This window comes from Saccopteryx leptura, chromosome 5, assembly GCF_036850995.1.
Source record: "Saccopteryx leptura isolate mSacLep1 chromosome 5, mSacLep1_pri_phased_curated, whole genome shotgun sequence".
Lineage (NCBI taxonomy): Eukaryota > Metazoa > Chordata > Mammalia > Chiroptera > Emballonuridae > Saccopteryx > Saccopteryx leptura.
In genome coordinates this window covers 137,023,191-137,046,174 of record NC_089507.1, presented here as the reverse complement: position 1 = coordinate 137,046,174, position 22,984 = coordinate 137,023,191, and the positions used below count along the sequence as shown (strand labels likewise).

Genomic DNA, 22,984 nt, shown 5'->3' with positions numbered 1-22,984 from the left:
AATGATATATCAGGTGTGGCAGACCTTCAGTCATAAACAGCTGAGTTAGCAGTGAATCACCAGACAAAATTCAGAAGATACTATTGTGTTAACCATAATGAGAATAATTTTAAATATAGAAAGATTATTTTTTATTATAGTATAAAAAGACCATACATATGTTTTGTGATTCATTTTGGCCCTTTAAATAAATTATAAAATTCTTTGTGTGTTGTAAGAGATCTAATATCTAAAATCATAATTGACTTGATAGTTATGATAATGTAAAAATATTTCTTAGAAAACAAAACAAATAGACATGTAATACTAAAATTTATGATTTCTTAATTCAGTACAGGAATAGTAGCCAGAAGTATATAATCATAGAGGCTGAGAGAAACCAAACCAATTCCTGAAAATTCTTACTCTAAAAAAAAACCAAGGGAGAAAAACTTAATATTTTCAAATAAAAAATGACCAACGAAGGAAAATGAGAACAAGTTGTACAATTCATCAGTGTCATGAAACTTGCTTCAGTAAAAGTATAGTCATGTAAATATAATATTATTATAGAAATAAAAAATTTAAATCTATTAAAGGTGATAAGTGTAATTGGAGTTACTCTGTGATAGAACAGGTAGTGATTAGAGTAATAAAATCTAAATGAGTGGTGGTTTCTGGAGCTAAGACCACAAGTTTTTCAATAAGACCTAGCTGTATATTCAGAACTGTGCTAGGTAACTTGAGAAATAGGAAAGAAGCATAAAACATGAACTCGGCTCTAGAGATATTTATTTTTTTACTGTGGAGAGAAGACATTCACATAAAACAAACTAGAGAACCACCTAACATGCTATGTCAAGGCTGGCTGCTGTGCTTTGCATAACTTTGGGAGTACCATTTATATCCTGATGTATGTGAGTGGCATTCCCTGGATTTGTGCAGTATACAGCCTACTCACAAACATGGTGTACCTAGGATTATTCAGTCCTCATTTTCATTTATTTCCCTGACAGTAAGTAGTATAAACAGTAGAGTTCCCCATGGCTTCACATTTCACTTAGAATAACATCACAAAATCTTAATTTGACCTATTGCCAAGTTTTATATGGCCCCAACCTAACTCTCTAGCTTTCTCTCTTGCCATGTTGCCCTTCCCACTTGACATTTCAAGCTGGTTTGAAGTTATTATGGCTTCTTCAACAGTCTGCCACAATCATGCATCCCTTGACCAAGCAGGGAACCTGAAAGTATCACTGATTCCTCCATCTTTTTCACACTAATCAGTTTGTGTCCTAAATATCTCCTTAGACCTTTCACTTTCCTCTTTCTTTTTTACCATTGCTGTTTCCAGGCTATCTTCACATCTGGTGTAAGTTCCTACAAACAGCTTCCTAAGTGGTTTTCCTGCCTCCCATCTTGTCTATTTTCATCTTTTATTCCCCATGTAATCAAAGTGATCCTTCTTTACAAAGTGCATATTCTATTCTGTCCCTGCCTTTAATGTTCGGATACAATTCAAAATACTTAAACTAGTTTATTCATTGAACCCTTCAGGATTTTGGTTTCTGTTAATTTCTCAGCCTTCTTTCTCCCCTCTCGTAAGTCATATTGCATTCTCAGTTTTGTCAATATTTCAAATTGGTTTTTGTTCTAAGTGTCATTTATATATGCCATTCTGGATGGAATACTAAAAAAAAATATTGCCAAGAGAAATGTCGGAGATTTCACTGCCTGTTTTCTTTTAGGAGTTTTATAGTTTCAGGTCTTGCATTTTAAGTCTTTAATCCAGTTTGAGTTTATTATTATTTTTTAATTATTTTTAATTTTTCTGAAGTGAGAAGCAGGGAGGCAGAGACAGACTCCCGCATGTGCCCAACCAGGATCCACCTGGCATGCCCACCAGGGTGCGATGCTCTGCCCAGCTGGGCCGTTGCTCCATTGCACCTGGAGCCATTCTAGCACCTGAGGTGGAGACCATGGAGCCATTTTCAGCACCCCAGCCAATTTGCTCCAATGGAGCCTTGGCTGCAGGAGGGGAAGAGAGAGACAGAGAGAAAGGAGAGGGGGAAGGGTGGAGAAGCGGATGGGCACTTCTCCAGTGTGCCCTGGCCAGGAATCAAACCTGGGACTTCCACACACTGGGCCAGCGCTCTACCACTGAGCCAACTGGCCAGGGCCGAGTTTATTCTTCTATGTGGTGTAACAAGGTGGTCTAGTTTCATTTATTTTTGCAAGTGTCTGTCCCATCTTCCCACCATGATTTATTGAATAGTGTATGTTCTTTACCCTGTTGTATGTTCTTGCTTCATTTGCCATAGATTAATTGACTATATAAGCATGGGTTTACTTTGGGACTCTGTTGGCTTCCATTGATCTTTTTTTATGCCAGTATCATGCTGTTTTGATTACTATAGCCCTATAGTATAGTTTGGTATCAAGTAGTGTGATACCTCCCACTGTGTTCTTCTTTTTCAAGATTTCTGTTGTTATTCAGTGTCTTTATGTTTCCATACAAATTTTTGGAATATTCTAGTTCTGTGAAATACACCCCTGGTATTTTGATAGGAATTGTGTTGAATCCTAACAGCTGTTTCTTGAGCGAATTATTCATTCCATGGTCATTCTAAAATATATGGTAGAAAAGGCTCACTCTATGGGGCCATAGAACCTTAAATACTTTTTCATCAGAATGGAAGGTATTGATTAATTAACAAGTCATATATGCTTGGTGAAAAATATAGTTGATATAGGGAATTGATTCCTTTAGTGAACCTTTTATTCATCAAGCACTTGTGTTTATTTTGTCCCAGCTCATCTTCCGAACACTTTAGAAATTTTAATTCATTGTAATTCTCACAACAATTTAATGATGTAGTCCTAGAATTTACCTCAATTTTACATGAGGAAACTGACACACAGAGCTGTTAAGTACCCTTGCTGAGTCCCACAGATAGGAAGTGGCAGCAGCCAGATTTGAACCCAGTCTACCTCCAGATAAAGTCTTTTTTAATTACCTCAGTCTGTTGTCTCTCAACATAGGCAGTCATGTAATGAGCAGGGCAAGTGATTCCTTCTATTTTTAATGCATGTAGTTTCTTTTATATTCTCCTTGGACTCTAAACAAAATGTCTGAGTCAGTCAAAGGTGAAGTGTTTGCTGTGAATTGGTTACTTGTAAGCAGAAATCACTTCCAAAATCTGATTGACTATAGTGGCAATTTCACAGTAAATGGTCATAGAGAAAGTAGTTTTAGATAAAATAAAACATTTATTGGAATTCACATTTTTAAAGCTTTGCAAACTTTACAATAATAAATCTTTAACATATTTTATAAGCTTTTGATAATTTTGACTAAAATTGGAAAGTAAAGAATATTTATGGTAGAAATCACTTCGTTTTAAGTCAAACATATAAAGAAGGGCATCAAAGAACACCCCCAAGAGAGTACAAAGACAGCTCATAGAATGGGAGAATATATTTGCAAAGCATATATCTAGTAAGAGATTAATATCAAGAATATATTGAGAACTCGTAATAGTCAACAAAAAGAACCCAAACAAGTAGATTGAAAAATGACCAAAGAATTTGATTAGACATTTCTTCAAAGAAGTTATAAAAGTGGCCAATAAGCACATGAAAAGATGCTCAATATCACTAGTCATTAGAGAAATGCAAATTAAACCACAGTGAGATTCCACTTTATACCCATTAGGATGGCTATTATAATAAAAATAAATAAATAAATAACAAGTGTTGGTGAGAATGTGGAGATATTGGAACCCTGTGCTTTGCTGATGGGAATATAAAATGTTGCAGCCATTGTGAAAAACAGTTTGGTGGTACGTCAAAAATTAAATACAGAATTACCAGGATATACACTAAAAAGAGAAACCTGGGACTCAAATAGATATTTGTACACCAGTGTTTATGGCAACATTATTCACAATAACCAAAAGGTGGAACAACCTAATTGTCCACCAACAGATGAGTGGGCAAACAAAATGTACATACAATAGAATAATATTCATTTTACAAAAATAATAAAATTCTGATACATACTACAATAGATGAATCTTGAAAACATGTTAAGTATGAAGTAAACCAAACAAAAAGGGACAAATATGGTTCCATTTATATGAGATATCTAGAGTAGACACATTCAGAGAGATAGAAAGTAAAATAGAGATTAACACAGACGGAGGGTAGGGAGAAATGGAGAGTAGTGTTTAATTTGAATAGAGAATCTGTTAGTGATGATGAAAAAGTTCTGGAAATGATAGTGTGATGGTTACACAACATTGTGACTGTACTTAATGCCACTGAATTATACATCTAAAAATGACTAATAAATTTTGTTGTATATATTTTACCACAATAAAAATAAATAAAAAATTTTAAAAGTGAACAACAAAACAAAGAAGATAAGAAGTAATCAGGGCAACTAGATATATTTACTATGAATTAAATAAGCCCAAAGGTCCAGTTTACAGATATGTGTTTTTAAAGAAACAAAGTTGAGATATTAAATACCTTTATAAACAGAAGATTGAGGTAATATGTATATAAATTACATATATATGTAAATGTATATATGTCATGTGAGAATGAATGGGTAATTTTTTTGTCTTTAGAAATGTTTGACATTTTCTTTTTAATTCATATATGCAGTTGGCATGCAGAATCAAAGTAATTAGGCCTATGATACATTGAAAGGAATTACAGGAAAGAGATGTGGTTATTTGAGGCTATTTTATAATCTCCATCTGATTATTAGTTTCCTGAGAATGGGAGCTTCTTTAACTCATATGTGTACGTAGTTCTATTCGTTGCCACTTGGTAAACCTTGGTCTGTTTTTTTGTGAATGATTGTGGGCAAGATCAGCAAGATTGTTTTTGTTTTGAGAGTAACTAGATTGTAATGTGTAGGTATTAGCAGCAATGTCTTCAGTATGGCACTGGAACAAGAAAAATAGAAAAGGAACTAAAAGTTATAAAGTTGGGGAAGGAGGAGAATTGTAAAGCTTTATCCTATAAGTTAAATTTCAACAGTCATTTCACACTATTTAATCAGTTTGTATATGTACAGTAGACTAAATTGTTTTATAGACAGAGTATACTATATCAATTATTTTTAAGATTAGATATTAGATAAATCATGTGGCTCCTTTAGTGGTGACCCTGATAAGGTCATTAGCTGCTCCTTGAAGACCTTGTGTATCAGATATTATAGCAACTATTCAGACCACTGTAATTTATGGACTTTAAATTTGCATGCATGCATTCACCCAGGATCAAACACTGTGGATTCCTAATGGACAGGTAAGTAAGGAAAAATTTCTTTTTATGTTACATATACTTCTTTTCTTCTCTCCTCCCTTTTTCTTTTTCTCTATTGTCTTTCCCTCCCTCCTTTTTACCCTTCTTTCTCTCTCAGTATCTCTTTCATCATTATCTGTATTTTTAGGACAGACCTGTGATTAAATAACAAGGTCTCCATGCTTAATTTGTTAGAGACAAAAAACATGTTCCTGGGACTAATGATTATAAAACACTAATAGGCAATTTAAGGATTAGAAATTTGGGGCAATATTTTCTCTAATAAGAATGATCTTATTCAAACAAAGATATTTTCTATTGAATTTATTGGGGCTACATTGCTTAACAAAATTATATAGGTTTCAAGTATATAGTCCTATAATACATCATCTGTATATTATAGTGTGTGTTCACCATCCAAGGTCTAGTTTTCTTTCTAGTGTTTACCCTTTCCTACCTGCTCCTATTTCCACCCCCCCCCAAACAAAGATATTTTAAATGGAAACTCTAGTGTTAACTTTTATAGGTTCAGAAATTTGAAAGTTGTGAAAATCCTCATTGTGCTACTGTATGAACTAAAGAGTATAGGAAAAGGACAATAGAGCGGGATTTTTTATGTAGAAGCCTAACTTGGATAGTGAATACAGAAATAGGAGAGAAATTATGTGTCATTTATTGACATTATTTTTCCTGAGCCAGATGCAATATAAAAATGAAAGTTAAAAATACATAAAGTAGAAAACTCCCTTGAATATATGGACAAGTGAAATATCCTTTGAGGGCTAAAATATTATACTGCTAAAATTGCAAATGAATTTTCCAAAATTGGAGACTTTTGATATGTTAATTAAATATAGTAGCTAATAATAAACACATAATTAAGTTAAATACTATAGACATAGATGAATTCATCAAATTCTTAACATTAAAGTTCAAAATTCTTGAGATTTTAATTTAAAATATCTAGGTTAAATACTTCAGTGTGGATTGGTTTTCCAATTATATTTCAAAAGACAATAAGCCACTTTCTTCACATATATTTATCAAGTGAGAAAAAAATAACAGAATCATCAGGAAAAAAATAATATGAACCATAATTGTGATTCTTTTTTTTTATTTTATTTTTTAAACTGTGATTCTTTTAAAACTATTCTAAGCATATTTATACTTTATATTTTTTTTTACCTCATTAATGTATTTATTATGAAACTTTAATATCTATATGTTAGCAAATTTTGCCATTCTTTTTAAAATGGTGCATATTATCAGAAATGTCAAGTTATATTCAACAACAACAAATAACCCAATTAAAAAATGGACAAAAGACTTGAATAGATATTTCAACAAAAATGGTGTGTACAAAATGGCCAATAAATAAGCAAGCACATAAAAAGACATTACCATCATTAGTGCTAGGAAAATAAAAATCAAACCACAGTGAGATACCATTTCACACCAGTTATAATGGCTATTATTATTCTTTTTTAATTTTTAATTTTTTTAGTGAGAAGGAGAGGAGGCAGAGATAGACTCCTGCATGCACACACACCCCACTGGCATCCACCCAGCAAGCCCACTAGGGGGCAATACAAGGATGGCTATTATTAAAAAAAAAACGTGGGAAATAAGTGTTGGTGAGAATGGAGAAATGGGAACCCTTGCACTTTGCTGGTGGGAATGTAAAATGGTGCAGATTCTGTAGAAAATGATTTAAGTTTCTAGATAGTGGTGATGACCGTTGGAAATGTATAGTACCACTGAATTGTACACTAAAAATGGTTTAAGTGGTAATTTTTGTTATGTGTATTTTACCACAGTTAAGAAACAAAAAAACATATAATAAGTAAACTACAAAGAAGAGATTGACAAATTGTTTTAAACCCAACTTTCTAGAAAGAACCCATGTTAACACTTGGCAGTAATTCTAATACCTTATTCTGTGCTTTAAACATCTTATTAGATGTTGCAGAAATTTTCTCTGTGAAAAAGGTATAGAGAATAATATAAACAACACTTATGAACACAGATATGTTGATTTGTTTAATAGGTGCTATGATCTAGGCATGAATGAGTAGGAGTGCTTTGTGCCTGCACAGATAACCCACCCTGTGGGAGTAAACTTGCCCGTGTGGCCTTAAAGAAGATGATCTAGCCTAGCTAACTCAGACATAAAAATGATCACTCCTTGAAATTGGAAACTATGGAAGCCACAGGTCACATCATTAAATGTATCTGAGATGAGTATTATTATTCTCTGTTTATGTTATTTGGTAGTGCTATTGATCTTACTTTAGTCTAATCCTAAATATTATTATAAACTTTCCTTTTTTTAAAATAATTTTATTTTTAATGGGGCGACATCAATAAATCAGGATACATATATTCAAAGATAACAACTCCAGGTTATCTTGTTGTTCATTTATGTTGCATACCCATCACCCAAAGTCAGATTGTCTTCTGTCACCTTCTATCTAGTTTTCTTTGTGTCCCTCCCCCTCCCCCTTTCCCTCTCCCTCTCTCCCCTCGCCCCGTAACCACCACACTCTTATTAATGTCTCTTAGTTTCACTTTTATGTCCCACCTACGTATGGAATAATGCAGTTACTGGTTTTTTCTGATTTACTTATTTCACTTCGTATAATGTTATCAAGATCCCACCATTTTGCTGTAAATGATCCGATGTCATCATTTCTTATGGCTGAGTAGTATTCCATAGTGTATATGTGCCACATCTTCTTTATCCAGTCATCTATTGACGGGCTTTTTGGTTGTTTCCATGTCCTGGCCACTGTGAACAATGCTGCAATGAACATGGGGCTGCATGTGTCTTTACGTATCAATGTTTCTGAGATTTTGGGGTATATACCCAGTAGAGGGATTGCTGGGTCATAAGGTAATTCTATTTTCAGTTATTTGAAGAACCACCATACTTTCTTCCATAATGGTTGTACTACTTTACAGTCCCACCAACAGTGTATGAGGGTTCCTTTTTCTCTACAGCCTCTCCAACATTTGTTATTACCTGTCTTATTAATAATAGCTAATCTAACAGGTGTGAGGTGGTATCTCATTGCAGTTTTGATTTGCATTTCTCTAATAACTAACGAAGATGAGCATCTTTTCATATATCTGTTGGCCATTTGTATTTCTTCCTGGGAGAAGTGTCTGTTCATGTCCTCTTCCCATTTTTTTATTGGATTGTTTGTTTGTTTGTTGTTGAGTTTTATGAGTTCTTTGTATATTTTGGATATTAGGCTCTTATCTGAGCTGTTGTTTGAAAATATCATTTCCCATTTAGTTGGCTGTTTATTTTGTTATCAGTTTCTCTTGCTGAGCAAAAACTTCTTAGTCTGATGTAGTCCCATTCATTAATTTTTGCCTTCACTTCTCTTGCCATTGGAGTCAAATTCATAAAATGCTCTTTAAAACCCAGGTCCATAAGTTTAGTACCTATGTCTTCTTCTATGCACTTAATTGTTTCAGGTCTTATGTTTAGATCTTTGATCCATTTTGAGTTAATTTTAGTACAGGGGGACAGACTGTAGTCCAGTTTCATTCTTTTGCATGTGGCTTTCCAGTTTTCCCAGCACCATTTATTGAAGAGGCTTTCTTTTCTCCATTGTGTATTCTTGGCCCCTTTATCAAAAATTATTTGACTATATATATGTGGTTTTATTTCTGGGTTTTCTATTCTGTTCCATTGGTCTGAGTGTCTATTTTTCTGCCAATACCATGCTGTTTTGATTGTCGTGGCCCTATAATATAGTTTGAAGTCAGGTATTGTAATGCCCCCAGCTTCATCTTTTTCTTTAGGATTGCTTTGGCTATTCGGGGTTTTTTATAGTTCCATATAAATCTGATGATTTTTTGCTCCATTTCTTTAAAAAATGTCATTGGAATTTTGACGGGAATTGCATTAAATTTGTATATTGCTTTGGGCAATATGGCCATCTTGATTATATTTATTCTTCCTAACCAAGAACAAGGTATATTCTTCCATCTCATTATATCTTTCTCGATTTCCCTTAACAACGCTTTATAGTTTTCATTATATAAGTCCTTTACATTCTTTGTTATGTTTATTCCTAAGTATTTTATTTTTTTTGTTGCAATCGTGAAGGGGATTGTTCTTTTGAGTTCGTTCTCAAATGTTTCATTGTTGGCATATAGAAAGGCTATTGACTTCTGTATGTTAATTTTGTATCCTGCGACCTTACTGTATTGGCTTATTGTTTCTAGTAGTTTTTTTTTTTTATTCATTTTAGAGAGGAGAGGGAGAGACAGAGAGAGAGAGAGAGAGAGAGAGAGAGAGAGAGAGAAGAGACAGAGAGAGAAGGGGGGAGGAGCTGGAAGCATCAACTCCCATATGTGCCTTGACCAGGCAAGCCCAGGGTTTCGAACCGGTGACCTCAGCATTTCCAGGTCGACGCTTTATCTACTGCGCCACCACAGGTCAGGCCTGTTTCTAGTAGTTTTTGTGGATTCTTTGGGATTTTCGATGTATAGGATCATATCATCTGCAAAAAGTGATACCTTTACTTCTTCTTTTCTGATATGGATGCCTTTTATTTCTTTGTCTTGTCTGATTGCTCTGGCTAGAACCTCTAGTACCACATTAAATAAGAGTGGAGAGAGTGTACAACCCTGTCTTATTCCTGATTTAAGGGGGAAAGCCTTCAGTTTAGTGCCATTTAATATGATGTTAGCTGATGGTTTATTATATATGGCCTTTATCATGTTGAGGTATTTTCCTTCTATACCCATTTTGTTGAGAGTCTTAAACATAAAATTGTGTTGTATTTTATCAAAAGCCTTTTCTGCGTCTATTGATAAGATCATGTGGTTTTTGTTCTCTGTTTTGTTGATATGGTGTATTCCGTTAACCGTTTTACGTATGTTGAACCATCCTTGAGATTCTGGGATGAATCCCACTTGATCATGATGTATTATCTTTTTAATATGTTGTTGTATTCGATTTGCTAGTATTTTGTTTAGTATTTTAGCATCTGTATTCATTAGAGATATTGGTCTGTAGTTTTCTTTTTTTGTGCAGTCCTTGCCTGGTTTTGGTATAAGGGTTATGTTGGCCTCATAAAATGTGTTTGGAAATATTGCTTCTTCTTCAATTTTTTGGAAGACTTTCAGTAGAATAGGAACCAAGTCTTCTTTGAATGTTTGATAAAATTCACTGGTATAGCCATCAGGGCCTGGACTTTTATTTTTGGGGAGGTTTTTAATGGTTTTTTCTATTTCTTCTCTACTAATAGGCCTGTTTAGGCTTTCTGCTTCTTCCTGACTCAGTCTAGGAAGGTTGTATTGTTCTAGGAATTTATCCATTTCTTCCAGGTTGTTGAATTTAGTGGCATAAAATTTTTCGTAGTATTCTACAATAATTCTTTGTATATCTACAGTGTCTGTGGTGATTTCTCCTCTTTCATTTTGGATTTTGTTTATATGAGTTCTTTCTCTTTTTTCCTTGGTAAGTCTTGCCAAGGGTTTGTCAATTTTGTTGATCTTTTCAAAGAACCAGCTCTTGTTCTATTAATTTTTTCTATAGTTTTTCTGTTCTCTATTTCATTTATTTCTGCTCTGATTTTTATTATCTCCTTTCTTTGGCTGGTTTTGGGTTGTCTTTGTTCTTCTTTTTCTAGTTCCTTAAGGTGTGAAGTTAAGTGGTTCACTTGGGCTCTCTCTTGCTTGTTCATATATGCCTGAAGTGATATGAACTTCCCTCTTATCACTGCTTTTGCTGCATTCCATAGATTCTGATATGTCGTCTTGTCATTTTCATTAGTCTGTATATATCTTTTTATCTCTGCACTTATTTCTTCTTTGACCCATTCATTTTTTTAAAGTATGTTGTTTAGTTTCCACATTTTTGTGGGATTTTTTTCCTCTTTTTTGCAGTTGAATTCTAGTTTCAAGGCTTTATGATCAGAAAATATGCTTGGTACAACTTCGATTTTTCTGAATTTGCTGATGTTGTTTTTGTGGCCCAACATATGGTCAATTCTTGAGGATGATCCATGTACACTGGAGAAAAATGTATACTCAGTCACTTTGGGATGAAATGTCCTGTAGATGTCTATCATATCCAGGTGCTCTAGTGTTTTGTTTAAGGCCACTATATCTTTGTTGATACTCTGTTTGGATGTCTGATCTAGAGCCGTCAGCGGTGTATTGAGGTCTCCAAGTATGATTGTATTTTTGTCAGTTTTTGTTTTAAGGTCAATAAGTAGCTGTCTTATATATTTTGGTGCTCCTTGGTTTGGTGCATATATATTAAGAATTGTTATGTCTTCTTGATTCAGTGTCCCCTTAGCCATTATGAAATGGCCATTTTTGTCTCTGAGTACTTTTGCTGTCTTGTAGTCAGCATTATCCGATATGAGTATTGCTACGCCTGCTTTTTTTTGGATGTTATTTGCTTGGAATATTGTTTTCCAGCCTTTCACTTTGAATTTGTTTTTATCCTTGTTACTTAGATGAGTTTCCTGTAGGCAGCATACAGTTGGATTTTCTTTTTTAATCCATTCTGCTACTCTGTGCCTTTTTATTGGTGAGTTTAATCCATTTACATTTAGTGTAATTATTGACACTTGTGAGTTCCCTATTACCATTTTATATATTGCTTTCTGTTAGTTTTGTGTCTTGTTTGATCCTTCTCTTTCGTTTTTCTATCTTTTGTTTTTATTTGGTTGTATTCCATACATCTTTCCTCTGTTGCTATCTTTTTTATCTCATGTGCTTCTGTGGTGGTTTTTTCAATGGTGGTTACCTTTAAGTAATGAAAGGGGTTCCTACCCTGTTCATTGTAGCGCACTATTTTGTGAGTACTTTTGCACTCCATCGTCCTTTGCTACTGTTAATCTCCATCCTCTCCCCCATTTTCTTTTTGTTGTTGTCACAGTTTAACTTTGGTTTTATTGTGTTCTTCTTGGAGCTTTTACTTGTGGCTTTGTTTTTTTTTGTTCTTTGTATCTGATTGGAGAACCCCCTTTAGCCATTCCTGGAGTGGGGGTTTTTTGATGATAAATTCCCTCATCTTTTCTGTATCTTAAACTTTCCTTTTATTCTATTTCAAATGTTTCTGGATATAATATTATAAAAGAATATTGGTAATATAACATTATAAAAGAATATTGGTAATATATGCTTTGACAGATCACTGAAATATGTTTTTATTAAAAAAATGTAATAACATCAGTTGAATAGTCTGCTGTAAATAAAGTTTAGAAAATCATGGAGTTTAAAAAATGATGGAGTTTGAACTCCATCATTACCTTTCTTGTAACCTTAGACTAAAACACCGTCTTTAAAGCACAAATAAGAGTTAACTATTTTACATATTTTCTTTTTTTTTTTTTTTTTTTTTTTTTTTACAGAGGCAGAGATAGACAGGGACAGACAGACAGGAACGGAGAGAGATGAGAAGCATCAATCATCAGTTTCTCGTTGCGTGTTGCGACTTCTTAGTTGTTCATTGATTGCTTTCTCACATGTGCCTTGATCATGGGCCTTCAGCAGACTGAGTAACCCCTTGCTGGAGCCAGCGACCTTGGGTCTAAGCTGGTGAGCTCTTTGCTCAAGCCAGATGAGCCCGCGCTCAAGCTGGCGACCTCGGGGTCTCGAACCTGGGTCCTTCCGCATCCCAGTCCAACGCTCTATCCATTGTGCCACCACCTGGTCAGGCTACATATTTTCTAGTAAGGTAAAGTTAATAGAGTTGGACTATTCAATAAACTGACCACAATGCAATTATTATTTGTCTCCCTTTCCATACCTCCTCAATTTTTAATACATATTATTTATTTAGCAATTATTAATAATGTCAGAATTTCTAACCTTGTTCCACCATTTATTAGTTGTTTGACAATTTTTTTAACCTTTCTCAGTCTCAATGTCCTCTGTCAAATAGATATAATAATAGGGCCTACATAAGATTTGTTTTGAGAGAACAATGAATTGGCATGGAAAACAAATCCTTAAAACAATATATGTATATAGATCAAGGGTCGGGAAACTTTTTAGCTGAGAGAGCCATGAACGCCACATATTTTAAAATGTAATTTCGTGAGAGCCATACAATGACCCGTGTACATTACGTATTATCCAATAAAAATTTGGTGTTGTCCCAGAGGACAGCTGTGATTGGCTCCAGCCACCCGCAACCATGAACATGACTAGTAGGAAATGAACAGATTGTAATACATGAGTATGTTTTATATTTTTAACGTTATTATTATTTTTATTAAAGATTTGTCTGCGAGCCAGATGCAGCCATCAAAAGAGCCACATCTGGCTCGCAAGCCACAGGTTCCCGACCCCTGATATAGATGCTCCATAAATATAAGCTACTTTTACCTGTGTTGCAAGGATGACATACCTACTCCATATTCAGCCCTCAAATGAATACTATGAGAGATGATAATATATTTTCTTATAATAAAGAATTTATTTATTTGGAAATACTGTCAGAAATCTTATTTGCAGCCCTTCATGAATGTGAGGTCTTTAGTCAGATGGCCCTCCTAGCTCCCCTGGCTCTGAGATAGACCCTGATAAAATTTTTGCAGTAATCTCCAGTTCATTTGGAATCAGAAAAGAAAACAAAACAAAAGAAAGACTTTTTTGAGAAGAAAGGATCTGAACTGAGCCCTGAAAGATAGGCTTTGCAAAGGCTGGGGTGGGGGTGGGGGGTGATCTAGCCACTCCCACCTACCCTCTTGTGCCAAACTAGGTGTTAACATTGTGTGCTGCACAATCTTCTTTGCACTCATCCTGAGAGCCCTGGCAGGCCCCATAGCTAGTATTGGCAAATCTGGGATTTAAGCTCTCATCTAATACCAAAGTCATTCCTATTTCTACACTGTGTTGTCTTTGAAAATTACAGGTTTTATTATTCTGTGTCTTGGCCAGTTATATGCTTCTAAATATCCATTCATTTTTACTGGCTAATTTTTTGTTTTTGCTGATTTTTTTCTCTTTTAAGTTGCTTATCTGCATATATGCTGAATTGTATGTTTACTTTTTAATTTAAACGTTGCTGATTTTTGTTCTTTCATAATTGAACTCAGGTGTAATGTCTTTGCTGAGGCCTCTTCTTTTGGATGTGGTCCCAACAATTCAACAGACTGCTGCTTTGGCTCTTGGGAGACTGGCTAACTATAATGATGACCTAGCAGAGGCAGTTGTGAAGGGTGACATTCTTCCACAGCTTGTTTATTCACTGGCAGAACAGAATGTAAGAATTTAAAAAATATATGTTATGTTCTTTACTTAAAAAATTTGACAGTTTGGGTATACTTGTAAGCTTGTACGTATTAGAATTATTAAGATTTTAATACACATTCAGTTCTTGGAACTGAGCATAATATCTTTAGAGTACTCTACTTTGAGGTTGACACGCAGTTTCTTGAAATTTGTTTTGTCAGATATAAGTATGACTACACCTGTTTTCTGTGGGTGTTATTTGCTTAGGGAATCATTTTGCACCGTTACTTTGAGTCTAACTTTGCCTTTGCAGCTTGGATGTGTCTCCTGAAGGCAGTATATTCTTGGGTTTTAGTTTTTGAGCCAATATTCTACTCTATGGCTCTTTATTGGTGAATTCAGTTCATTTACATTTAGGGTAATTATTGATGCATGAGGATTTCCTGTAGCCATTTTATCTTTTGTTTTCTGGTAACTCTGTGTCTCCATTTAAAAAAAAACTTAGAATTCTCTTTTTTTCCTTTTTATTTATTTATTTATTTTTAGGTGAAAGGAAGGGTGATAGTGAGGTGAAATACCGCATGCACCCTGACTGGGATCTACCTGGCAATCCCATCTGGGGAAGATACCTGAGAACAAAGCTATTTTTAGTGTCTGAGGCTGACCACTGGGACCAACCGAACTATTCTCTGCACCCGGGGCCCACGCTCAAACCACGAACCAATTGAGCCACTAGCTGTGAGAGGGGAAAAGAGAGAAAAGGTTGTTTCTCCTGTGCGCCCTGACTGGGAATGAAGGCCAGGATTTCCATATGCTGGGCTGACACCTATCCACCGAGCCACCATCTAGGGCCTCTTTTCATATTTAAAAGCTTTTGAGCTTTATTTTGTTAATGTTATTTTTACCTTGTTTTTTTTTTTTTTTTTAACTTGTCATTATAAAGTGTTCAGCTCACTTTGAATTTACCTATTTTATCCTTGTAGCGTTTCTACAAGAAAGCAGCTGCATTTGTGTTACGAGCAGTTAGTAAACATTCTCCTCAACTAGCTCAGGCAGTAGTGGATTGTGGAGCACTGGACTCTCTGGTAATATGCTTGGAAGATTTTGATCCTGGAGTCAAAGAGTCTGCAGCTTGGGCACTTGGTTATATTGCAAGACATAATGCAGGTAATGGAGCATATTTTAAAATGGGATTATTAAAGTTTGTATTTATAATCTGATTTTGCTCCGTAAAGCATTGGTGAGGTTTTAATGATGTTGTTATACATTATGAAAAATAAGCTTTGAGAAAAACCCAAGTTGGATTACTAATTTACAAAATAAAAAAAATCTATACATTGCAGTCTTTATCTTAGTAGAAGAGAAATTTGTACACAGAAAGAGAAGAAGAGGCAGAACATGGGGCAAATGAGATATTGTCAAAGACCTTGGTAAATTAGTTCAGTTAAGAAATTGTTTTAATTTGTCACCCCTCAGCGTATATTGAGTCTTCGCTCTTACTGATTATATAGGGTATTCCAAATCAGCCAGAGACCATATCATATGAATGAGTAATGTTAAAAAGATATGGACATAACTTTCTAGAACATTTTGTATTCAGCCTGTATTGGGCAGGAAAGACCACTTTAGCTCAGTGAGTGCCTAGAACTCTATATGAAGGTTGTGTTGACACTGATTAGTAAGAAATACACAGGGAACAAGATTGCCCCACCACTTTACAGAAGTTGCTAAATAGTATGAACAAATAGCACAATAAGAACATGAAATTTAACAAAGTTGTGTAAAAATGATCAAGAACTGCATAATTAAAACAGTAAACCAAATATCTTTTTCCACCTATTGTTATTTGGGTATAAAAAGAGTAAAGCAAAAATACAGCTAAGTGGTTAAGAGAACTTGAGATTAGAGAGTATCTGAGTTTGAGTCCATATTCTACCACTAGTTGCTGTGTGACATTGGATATGACTTTTAAACATTCTGAACCTTTACTTCTTCATCTGGGAAAAGAGAATAACTATTTTAGAGTTTCTTCAGAGATTTGTGATAGGATGTTCAAAGTAGCTACTTCAGAGATTTGTTGTGAAGATGATGAGATAATGTATGGGAAGCACTTAGACCAGTGCTTGGCACATGGTCAAGACTCTGAATAAAATTAATAATACTGAAGGTTAGAGGGGATTTGATAATGTTTATGCCCATTGGTGGAGGCACTGAAAATTGTATAAACTTGTGGAAAGTTGTTTGGTAAAACTAATCTAAGTCATGAAAGAGTTTATGGTTACTCTAAAAGCCTGCTTTGGGAATTCATCCTAAGGAAAGAATTTCACAGAATGAAAAACTATATTCATGAATATGCTATTGTAACATTATTTGTAATATCAGGGAAAAAAACAAAACCCTCAGATATTTGGCAGGAATATAGAGGTTAAATTATGGTAGTTTATTTAATGGACTCTTGTTGAACAAATTAAAAAGGCAATTATGAATCCTACATGGTAACATGGAAAAGTGATTATAATGTAAAAAAGGACAAAATTGTATATTATAATTATAATAATACAAAAATAAGTTTTAATGTGGATATAAACTATAAAGATAGTGTTTGTGTTACTAGGGTGATAGAATTAAGGATATTTTTCTTCATTTTCCATGTTTTTCAATGTGTATATATGTCTAAAATAATAGCTACCATTTAGTGAGTAATTACTATGTGCCTGGCTCTGTACAGTATGCTTCAGATGTATTATCTCATTTTGATCATGCTACCTTTAGGTTAGTTACACTGCTCTTCCTGTTAAATAGAGGAAGAAAGTGGAACTTAGAGAAGATGTAAAGGTGGAACTGGAACTGAGCCTGAATCCAAAGCCCATGATAACCACTGTGCTGTACAGCTTCACTAAGTACTTTTTTTTTTTAGAGAAAGAGAGAGACAGACAAGAAGGGGAGAGATGAGAAGTATCAACTCTTAGTTGTGGCACTTTTTTTTTTTTTTAGTTGTTCATTGATTGCTTCTCATACATATCTTGACCAGGGGGCTCCAGCCGAGCCAGTGACTCCTTGCTCAAACCAGTGACCTTGGGCTTCAAGCCAGCAACCTTTGGGCTCAAGCCCTCGACCATGGGATCATGTCTATGATCCCACATTCAAGCTGGGTACCCGGCGCTCAAGTTGGATGAGCCCGTGCTCAAGCCAGTGACCTTGGAGTTTCGAAACTGGGTCTTCAGCATCCCAGGCTGACGCATTACCCAGTGGTAATGTACTGCTCAGGTACTAAATACTTATTTAAAGGATATTGAAGAAGAAATTCAAAAGAGAAACAGTAAGAAGTTCTCCCATGATTTGGTTCATAACATGGTGACACTATTAGAGACAGAAAAGAAAATGATATAAAAGTAGATTGAGAAAGAAAACTATTGTTATGGTTAGAATGATTCAGAATTAGTATATTCAAATTATTTCCTTACTATCTGGATTTTGGTTTTCCAGATAGGTTCATCTTAGGACTATTGCTTAATACATGTTGACTGAGAAAACTAAGAGTGTATTTTAAGTCAGAGGCTGGTTATCATGGGGAGACTACATGAACGTATTTAGTAATCTTTTTATGTCAGAGAACTTTGTGGCAAACAGATTGTAACATGAGTATTACAAAGGGTGGTGCAAAAGTGCTTTGAGGGTAACTGGACAGATACATTCTCAGGCAGGTACCCACAGATAATCTTTCCATACCCCCTTTTGTTGAGTTTGAGGCAAAATGATAACAGTTTATAATTAGGATCTTAGGAATTCCATTCCAATTTTTTGTTATAATCTGGCTTCCACGTGGAATTCCCCCTGTAATTTCAATATTTCATGGTACTTAAAGGCCTGGGACTCAGAAACTCCCAAAAGAGTTTACTGCATAGATTTCTCTGAAGTAAAGGGAATTGTTACCTAGTAAGCAGTAAAAGAATTCATCATTCACATCCTGAATATCAGTGAAAATAGAGGATTTGCCTTCAAATAACTTGATTTATTTCTCAGTAGTAACCTTAAAATAGAATATATTAAGATTAATGGAAGGACATTTATTCAGTATTTTCTTCTTAGTATTAGTGGAGAAATATCTCATTAGACAGTTTAAGAAATATAAACCTCAAATAGAGATGCAAAAGATATAAAGTGTGTCTTTCAGGGCAATAGAAGGAAAAGATTTTGTGTATAGGAAAGCAAAATAAATATACAGTTAGTAGAGGGGAGAAACCAGTTCACATCATCTAACTTTGCTTTATTCAAAACAGACAATTTCTAAAGGTTACTAATATATATGGATTTTAAAGCATTTCACAGATAACCAAAGAAAATGGGGGCTAACAACCAGAAATGGCAGTTTAAAAAGAAAAAATCAGTACAAATTGTGTCATTTAATTTTTATGATTGAACCACCAGTTACTGAATACACTGATAAAATGTACCTTGAAGAGGTATTAACTGTAGCTATTTAATCATTTGTGTCATAGAATATTCTCTACGTCTCACTGGATTTCACACCAAAGTTTTACCAATATGGTAGCAACTAGCCGCATGTCTCTTGAATTGTAACTAGTATGCCTGAGGAACTAAATTTTTAATCTTAATCACTGCTTCCTGAGCTTGTTCCATACAATTTAGGATATTTGTTATCTACATATGGGTGGCATGAGTGGCATGTGAAGAATATTTGCAAAAATTCTGAATTTAAAATTGATGATCAATTATTAAAACACTTTAGGCATGACTGGAACAACTTGGATATGTGAACCTACTTTTTCAACTGTAAACTTTTTGAAATCTATATTTAAATTTATTTTTAATTTTAAAATTTTTTAAGTGAGAGGAAGGGAGATAAAGAGACAGACTCCCACATGTGCCCTGACTGGGATTCACTCGCAACCCCCATCTGGTCCAATACTCGAATCAACGGAGCTAGCCTCAGCACTTGAGGCTGACGCTTATACCAACCAAGCTATCCTCAGTGCCTGGAGACAACACTCGAACCAACTGAACCACTGGCTGAGATGGGAAAAGAGAGAGTAGGGGAGAGAGGAGGGAAGAGAAACTGGTGGTTGCTTCTGATGTGTGCCCTGACAAGGAATCAAACCTGGGATGTCCTCACACCAAGCCGATGCTCTACCCACTGAGCAAACTGGCCAGGGCTCAACTTTTTGAAATGTAGAGATTGAGTCAGTGGGTTCTCTATATGTGGAACACAAAGGCTTTGCTGGCAGATTTCCTGGGGCACAAAAGTGGATTACTTGTAGTCTCCCAGGGCACAAAGATAGATCTTTGCAGATCTTGTATCCCAGTTCCTGGAACAAAGCTTTTACCTGCAGTAACTATTAAGCCTATTGATTATAACTAAAACCACTCAAGCTAAAGTTTTAACCCTTGAGTTCTCCCTAGCAAAAGATACTGGGTACTGGTATTCACACCTGTGTATAGACTTCTTCCACATTACACAAGGATACGTCTGTGTGACCACTAATATCTGGAAGTGATGGTATGTCACTTCTGATCGGTGACCAGTTACAAAAGATCGAGGCTTCTGTCATAGTATCTCTCTCTCTCTCTATCCCTCTCCCTCTTTCTCTGTCTCTCATTACTTGCTCTGGGAGAAGCCAGCTACTATGACATGAGGATGTTCAGGCAGCCTATGATAAGGTCCCTGTGACAAGAAAGTAAGGTCTCCAATATCCAGAAGAAACTGAGCTTTCAACAACTACATGAGTAAATGTGGGAACAGATCCTCCCCAACTTGTGTCTTCAAATGACTGCAACCCCAGCTGACAGTGTAACAGTAACTTCATGAGAAACTCTGAGCCAAAACCATCCAGTAAGGCTGCTCCTGTTACTGGATCAGCCAGGGTTCATGTTGCCCGTCACCCTTTTTTCCCAATTCACGAGAGACAGGGACCGAGTGAGTATAAGAGTGTCTTTAATCAAGATTGCCAGCAACTTGAGAAGGCAGAGGACTCGGGTCTGAAAAACTGCTTAAACGGTCGTAGTTGGCCAGTGTATATACTTTGGGGGAGATTAGTAATTAATTACTGAGCATGCAGTTAATCGCATAGTAAAACACAGGTGATTGGGATCTGGCTGCAGGAATGTCCCCCAGAATGCTTGCTTAACATGAGCAATGGTCTTATAGGTGTTCTTTAATTTTGTCTTAAGGGCACTGGCATCTTGAATCCTTGAGAACCTACCTGAGAAACAACTCCTCACATTCCTTGGAAGGACATAAAACAAAGAGTATATTTTTCATGAGACAGGCTATTTATTTTTGCTAAGAATTATTATTAACCCTTTAACTCCTCACACTAGGAAGGATATGAAGGAAGGACATGAAGCAAAGATAAAATTCCCTATCTATGACTTATTTGCTAAGCTATGAGTATATAGTAGTTAATTGCTAGTATGCTAATAACCCTATACACTCCTGAATACCTGATCTGCAGGACATGTGGGGTAAAATGATGTTTGAATCTGCTGAGTTTGAGTCATTCGTTACAAAGCAATTGATAACTAATACATAATCTTAATGCACAAAGAGATTCAGAGGGAGAGGGGGAGGTAGAAGAGGGTAAAGGGGGGTAAATGGTGAAGGAAGGAGACTTGGCTTGGGGTGGTGAACACACAATACAATATACAGATGATGTGTTATAGAATTGTACAACTGAAGTCTATATAATTTTATTAACCAATGTCATCCCAATAAATTCAATAAAATTTTTTTTTAAAGTTATCTTTGCCTTCAGCAAGGCCTGTTCATTGTTTCTGTGCATCTAGGTTAACACACCTTTGGAATAAACCTTAACCCACCTTCAAGAGAGCATATAATTTTAACTACCTTCCCTGTAATTCAGTCTCCATGAAGCCACCCCCAATCTTAACTCATCCCATTCCTGAGTTGCTTCATCCTGTCTTTCTTTCATTCCCTCCTTAATCCTAAATGCATAAAAGAAATTGCAAACCTTTTTCTCCAGGGCATCTGAGATCTTGCTCCCTGGCATATGTCATCAGTTTGACTCAGATAAACTCTTATGAAAATTAAAAAAAACAAACAGATGTTCACTATACTGTAGTTTATGATAGCAAAACCCTAAACTAAACATTCAAAGCACTACTCAAAAAGAGTAACACTAACAACTGCTGACCAGGAATAACTTTTATAAAAGTGCCATGTAAACTTTCTAACCATCTAGTGTCTCATTTCTGCTTCCCTTTTCTGTTTCCTCTTTCCTTTGTGTGTTCTTGTAGAGAATTCCACCAGGGGGCCAACACCCCAGTACTATTTAGTCTCCTCCATGAGTCTGTGCTCTTTAATCTTTAAGGGCAGGGACTTATCTAAAACTGGGCTGGAGCAAAGTGTGAACGTCAGTGAGGTTTGAATAAGAGAATATGCATTTTCCATTTAAGTTGGGGTTTTTTTAGGTAGAATGCAAAATTGTAGGTATGTTACCAGAACAAGCTGGGGTTCATGTTGGCCATCACACATCTAGCCAACTTATGAGAGACAGGGACTGAGTAGGTGTAAGAGTGTCTTTAATTCAAATTGCCAGCCACTTGAGAAGTTAGAGAACTACTGTCTGGAAAACTACCTTAATAGTCTCAGCTGACTGGGCAGTTTATATTTTGAGGGAGGTTAGTGACTTATCACTAAGCAGTTAGTCATGTTGTAGAGTTCAAGTGGTTGGGCCCTGGTGTGCAGGGATGTCCCTCAGGATGCTTGCTTGACATGAGTGATGGTCTTACAGAGTTTCATTAACTTGTTCTGCAAGGTACTGGCTTCTTGAGTTCTTGGGAATCCACCTGAAAAACAACTCCCTATATTTCTCGGAAGGACATAAAGCAAAGATTACATTGCTTACGAGACAGGCTGTTTATTCTTGCTAAGAATTATTACCACTGAACCCTTTAACCACTTACAGGTAGAGTGACACTACACCTATCATTGCCATATTAAATAAAGCAAGTGGAAAACAAATGAATACATTTCTGATTACAAAAAGTATATTTTGTAAAGCTCTGACTCCAAGTAATTTATTTTCTTCACTACAAGAGCACTCCAGACTCTGCCTTCGCCTTATTCTGTACAGCTTAGTTTCATCTGTGAAGCAGTGAAAAGTCAGAAACTAAAAATTGTTAAAATTGGGATTTTAGAAGTTACTTTAAATCTTATGCTATCTATTATCTCCCAAGGCCATATCCAAGTCTTTATCTTTTCCTATCTTCTCTTCACTTAACAGATTTTGAAGCTGCTTTTTATACTTGAACCCTATAAAAGTGTGCAATCTAATCCAGTTGATTGTAATTTCTTACTTAGGCCTCATTAACTTATCAGTGGCTCATTTGACTTAACTTGACTTTTTAAAGGAGCCAGAATCATGTAACTTTAAAAGCATGTGTTTGTATATATGTTAACCTTTAATCTCTCTACCACCCAGCCTGTGTGTAA

General features: G+C 35.4%; 1 protein-coding gene across 3 annotated transcripts in view; it reads left to right on the top strand.

Annotated features, from left to right (window-relative positions):
• Positions 1–22,984, top strand: part of SPAG6 (sperm associated antigen 6) — a 64,643-nt gene that overhangs the window by 4,848 nt on the left and 36,811 nt on the right. For all 3 annotated transcript variants that reach the window (XM_066385087.1, XM_066385088.1, XM_066385086.1), the window contains 2 exons: positions 14,376–14,542; positions 15,495–15,678. In XM_066385087.1, the coding sequence (XP_066241184.1) occupies positions 14,376–14,542; positions 15,495–15,678 (351 nt within the window). The remainder of the gene's footprint in view (positions 1–14,375; positions 14,543–15,494; positions 15,679–22,984) is intronic.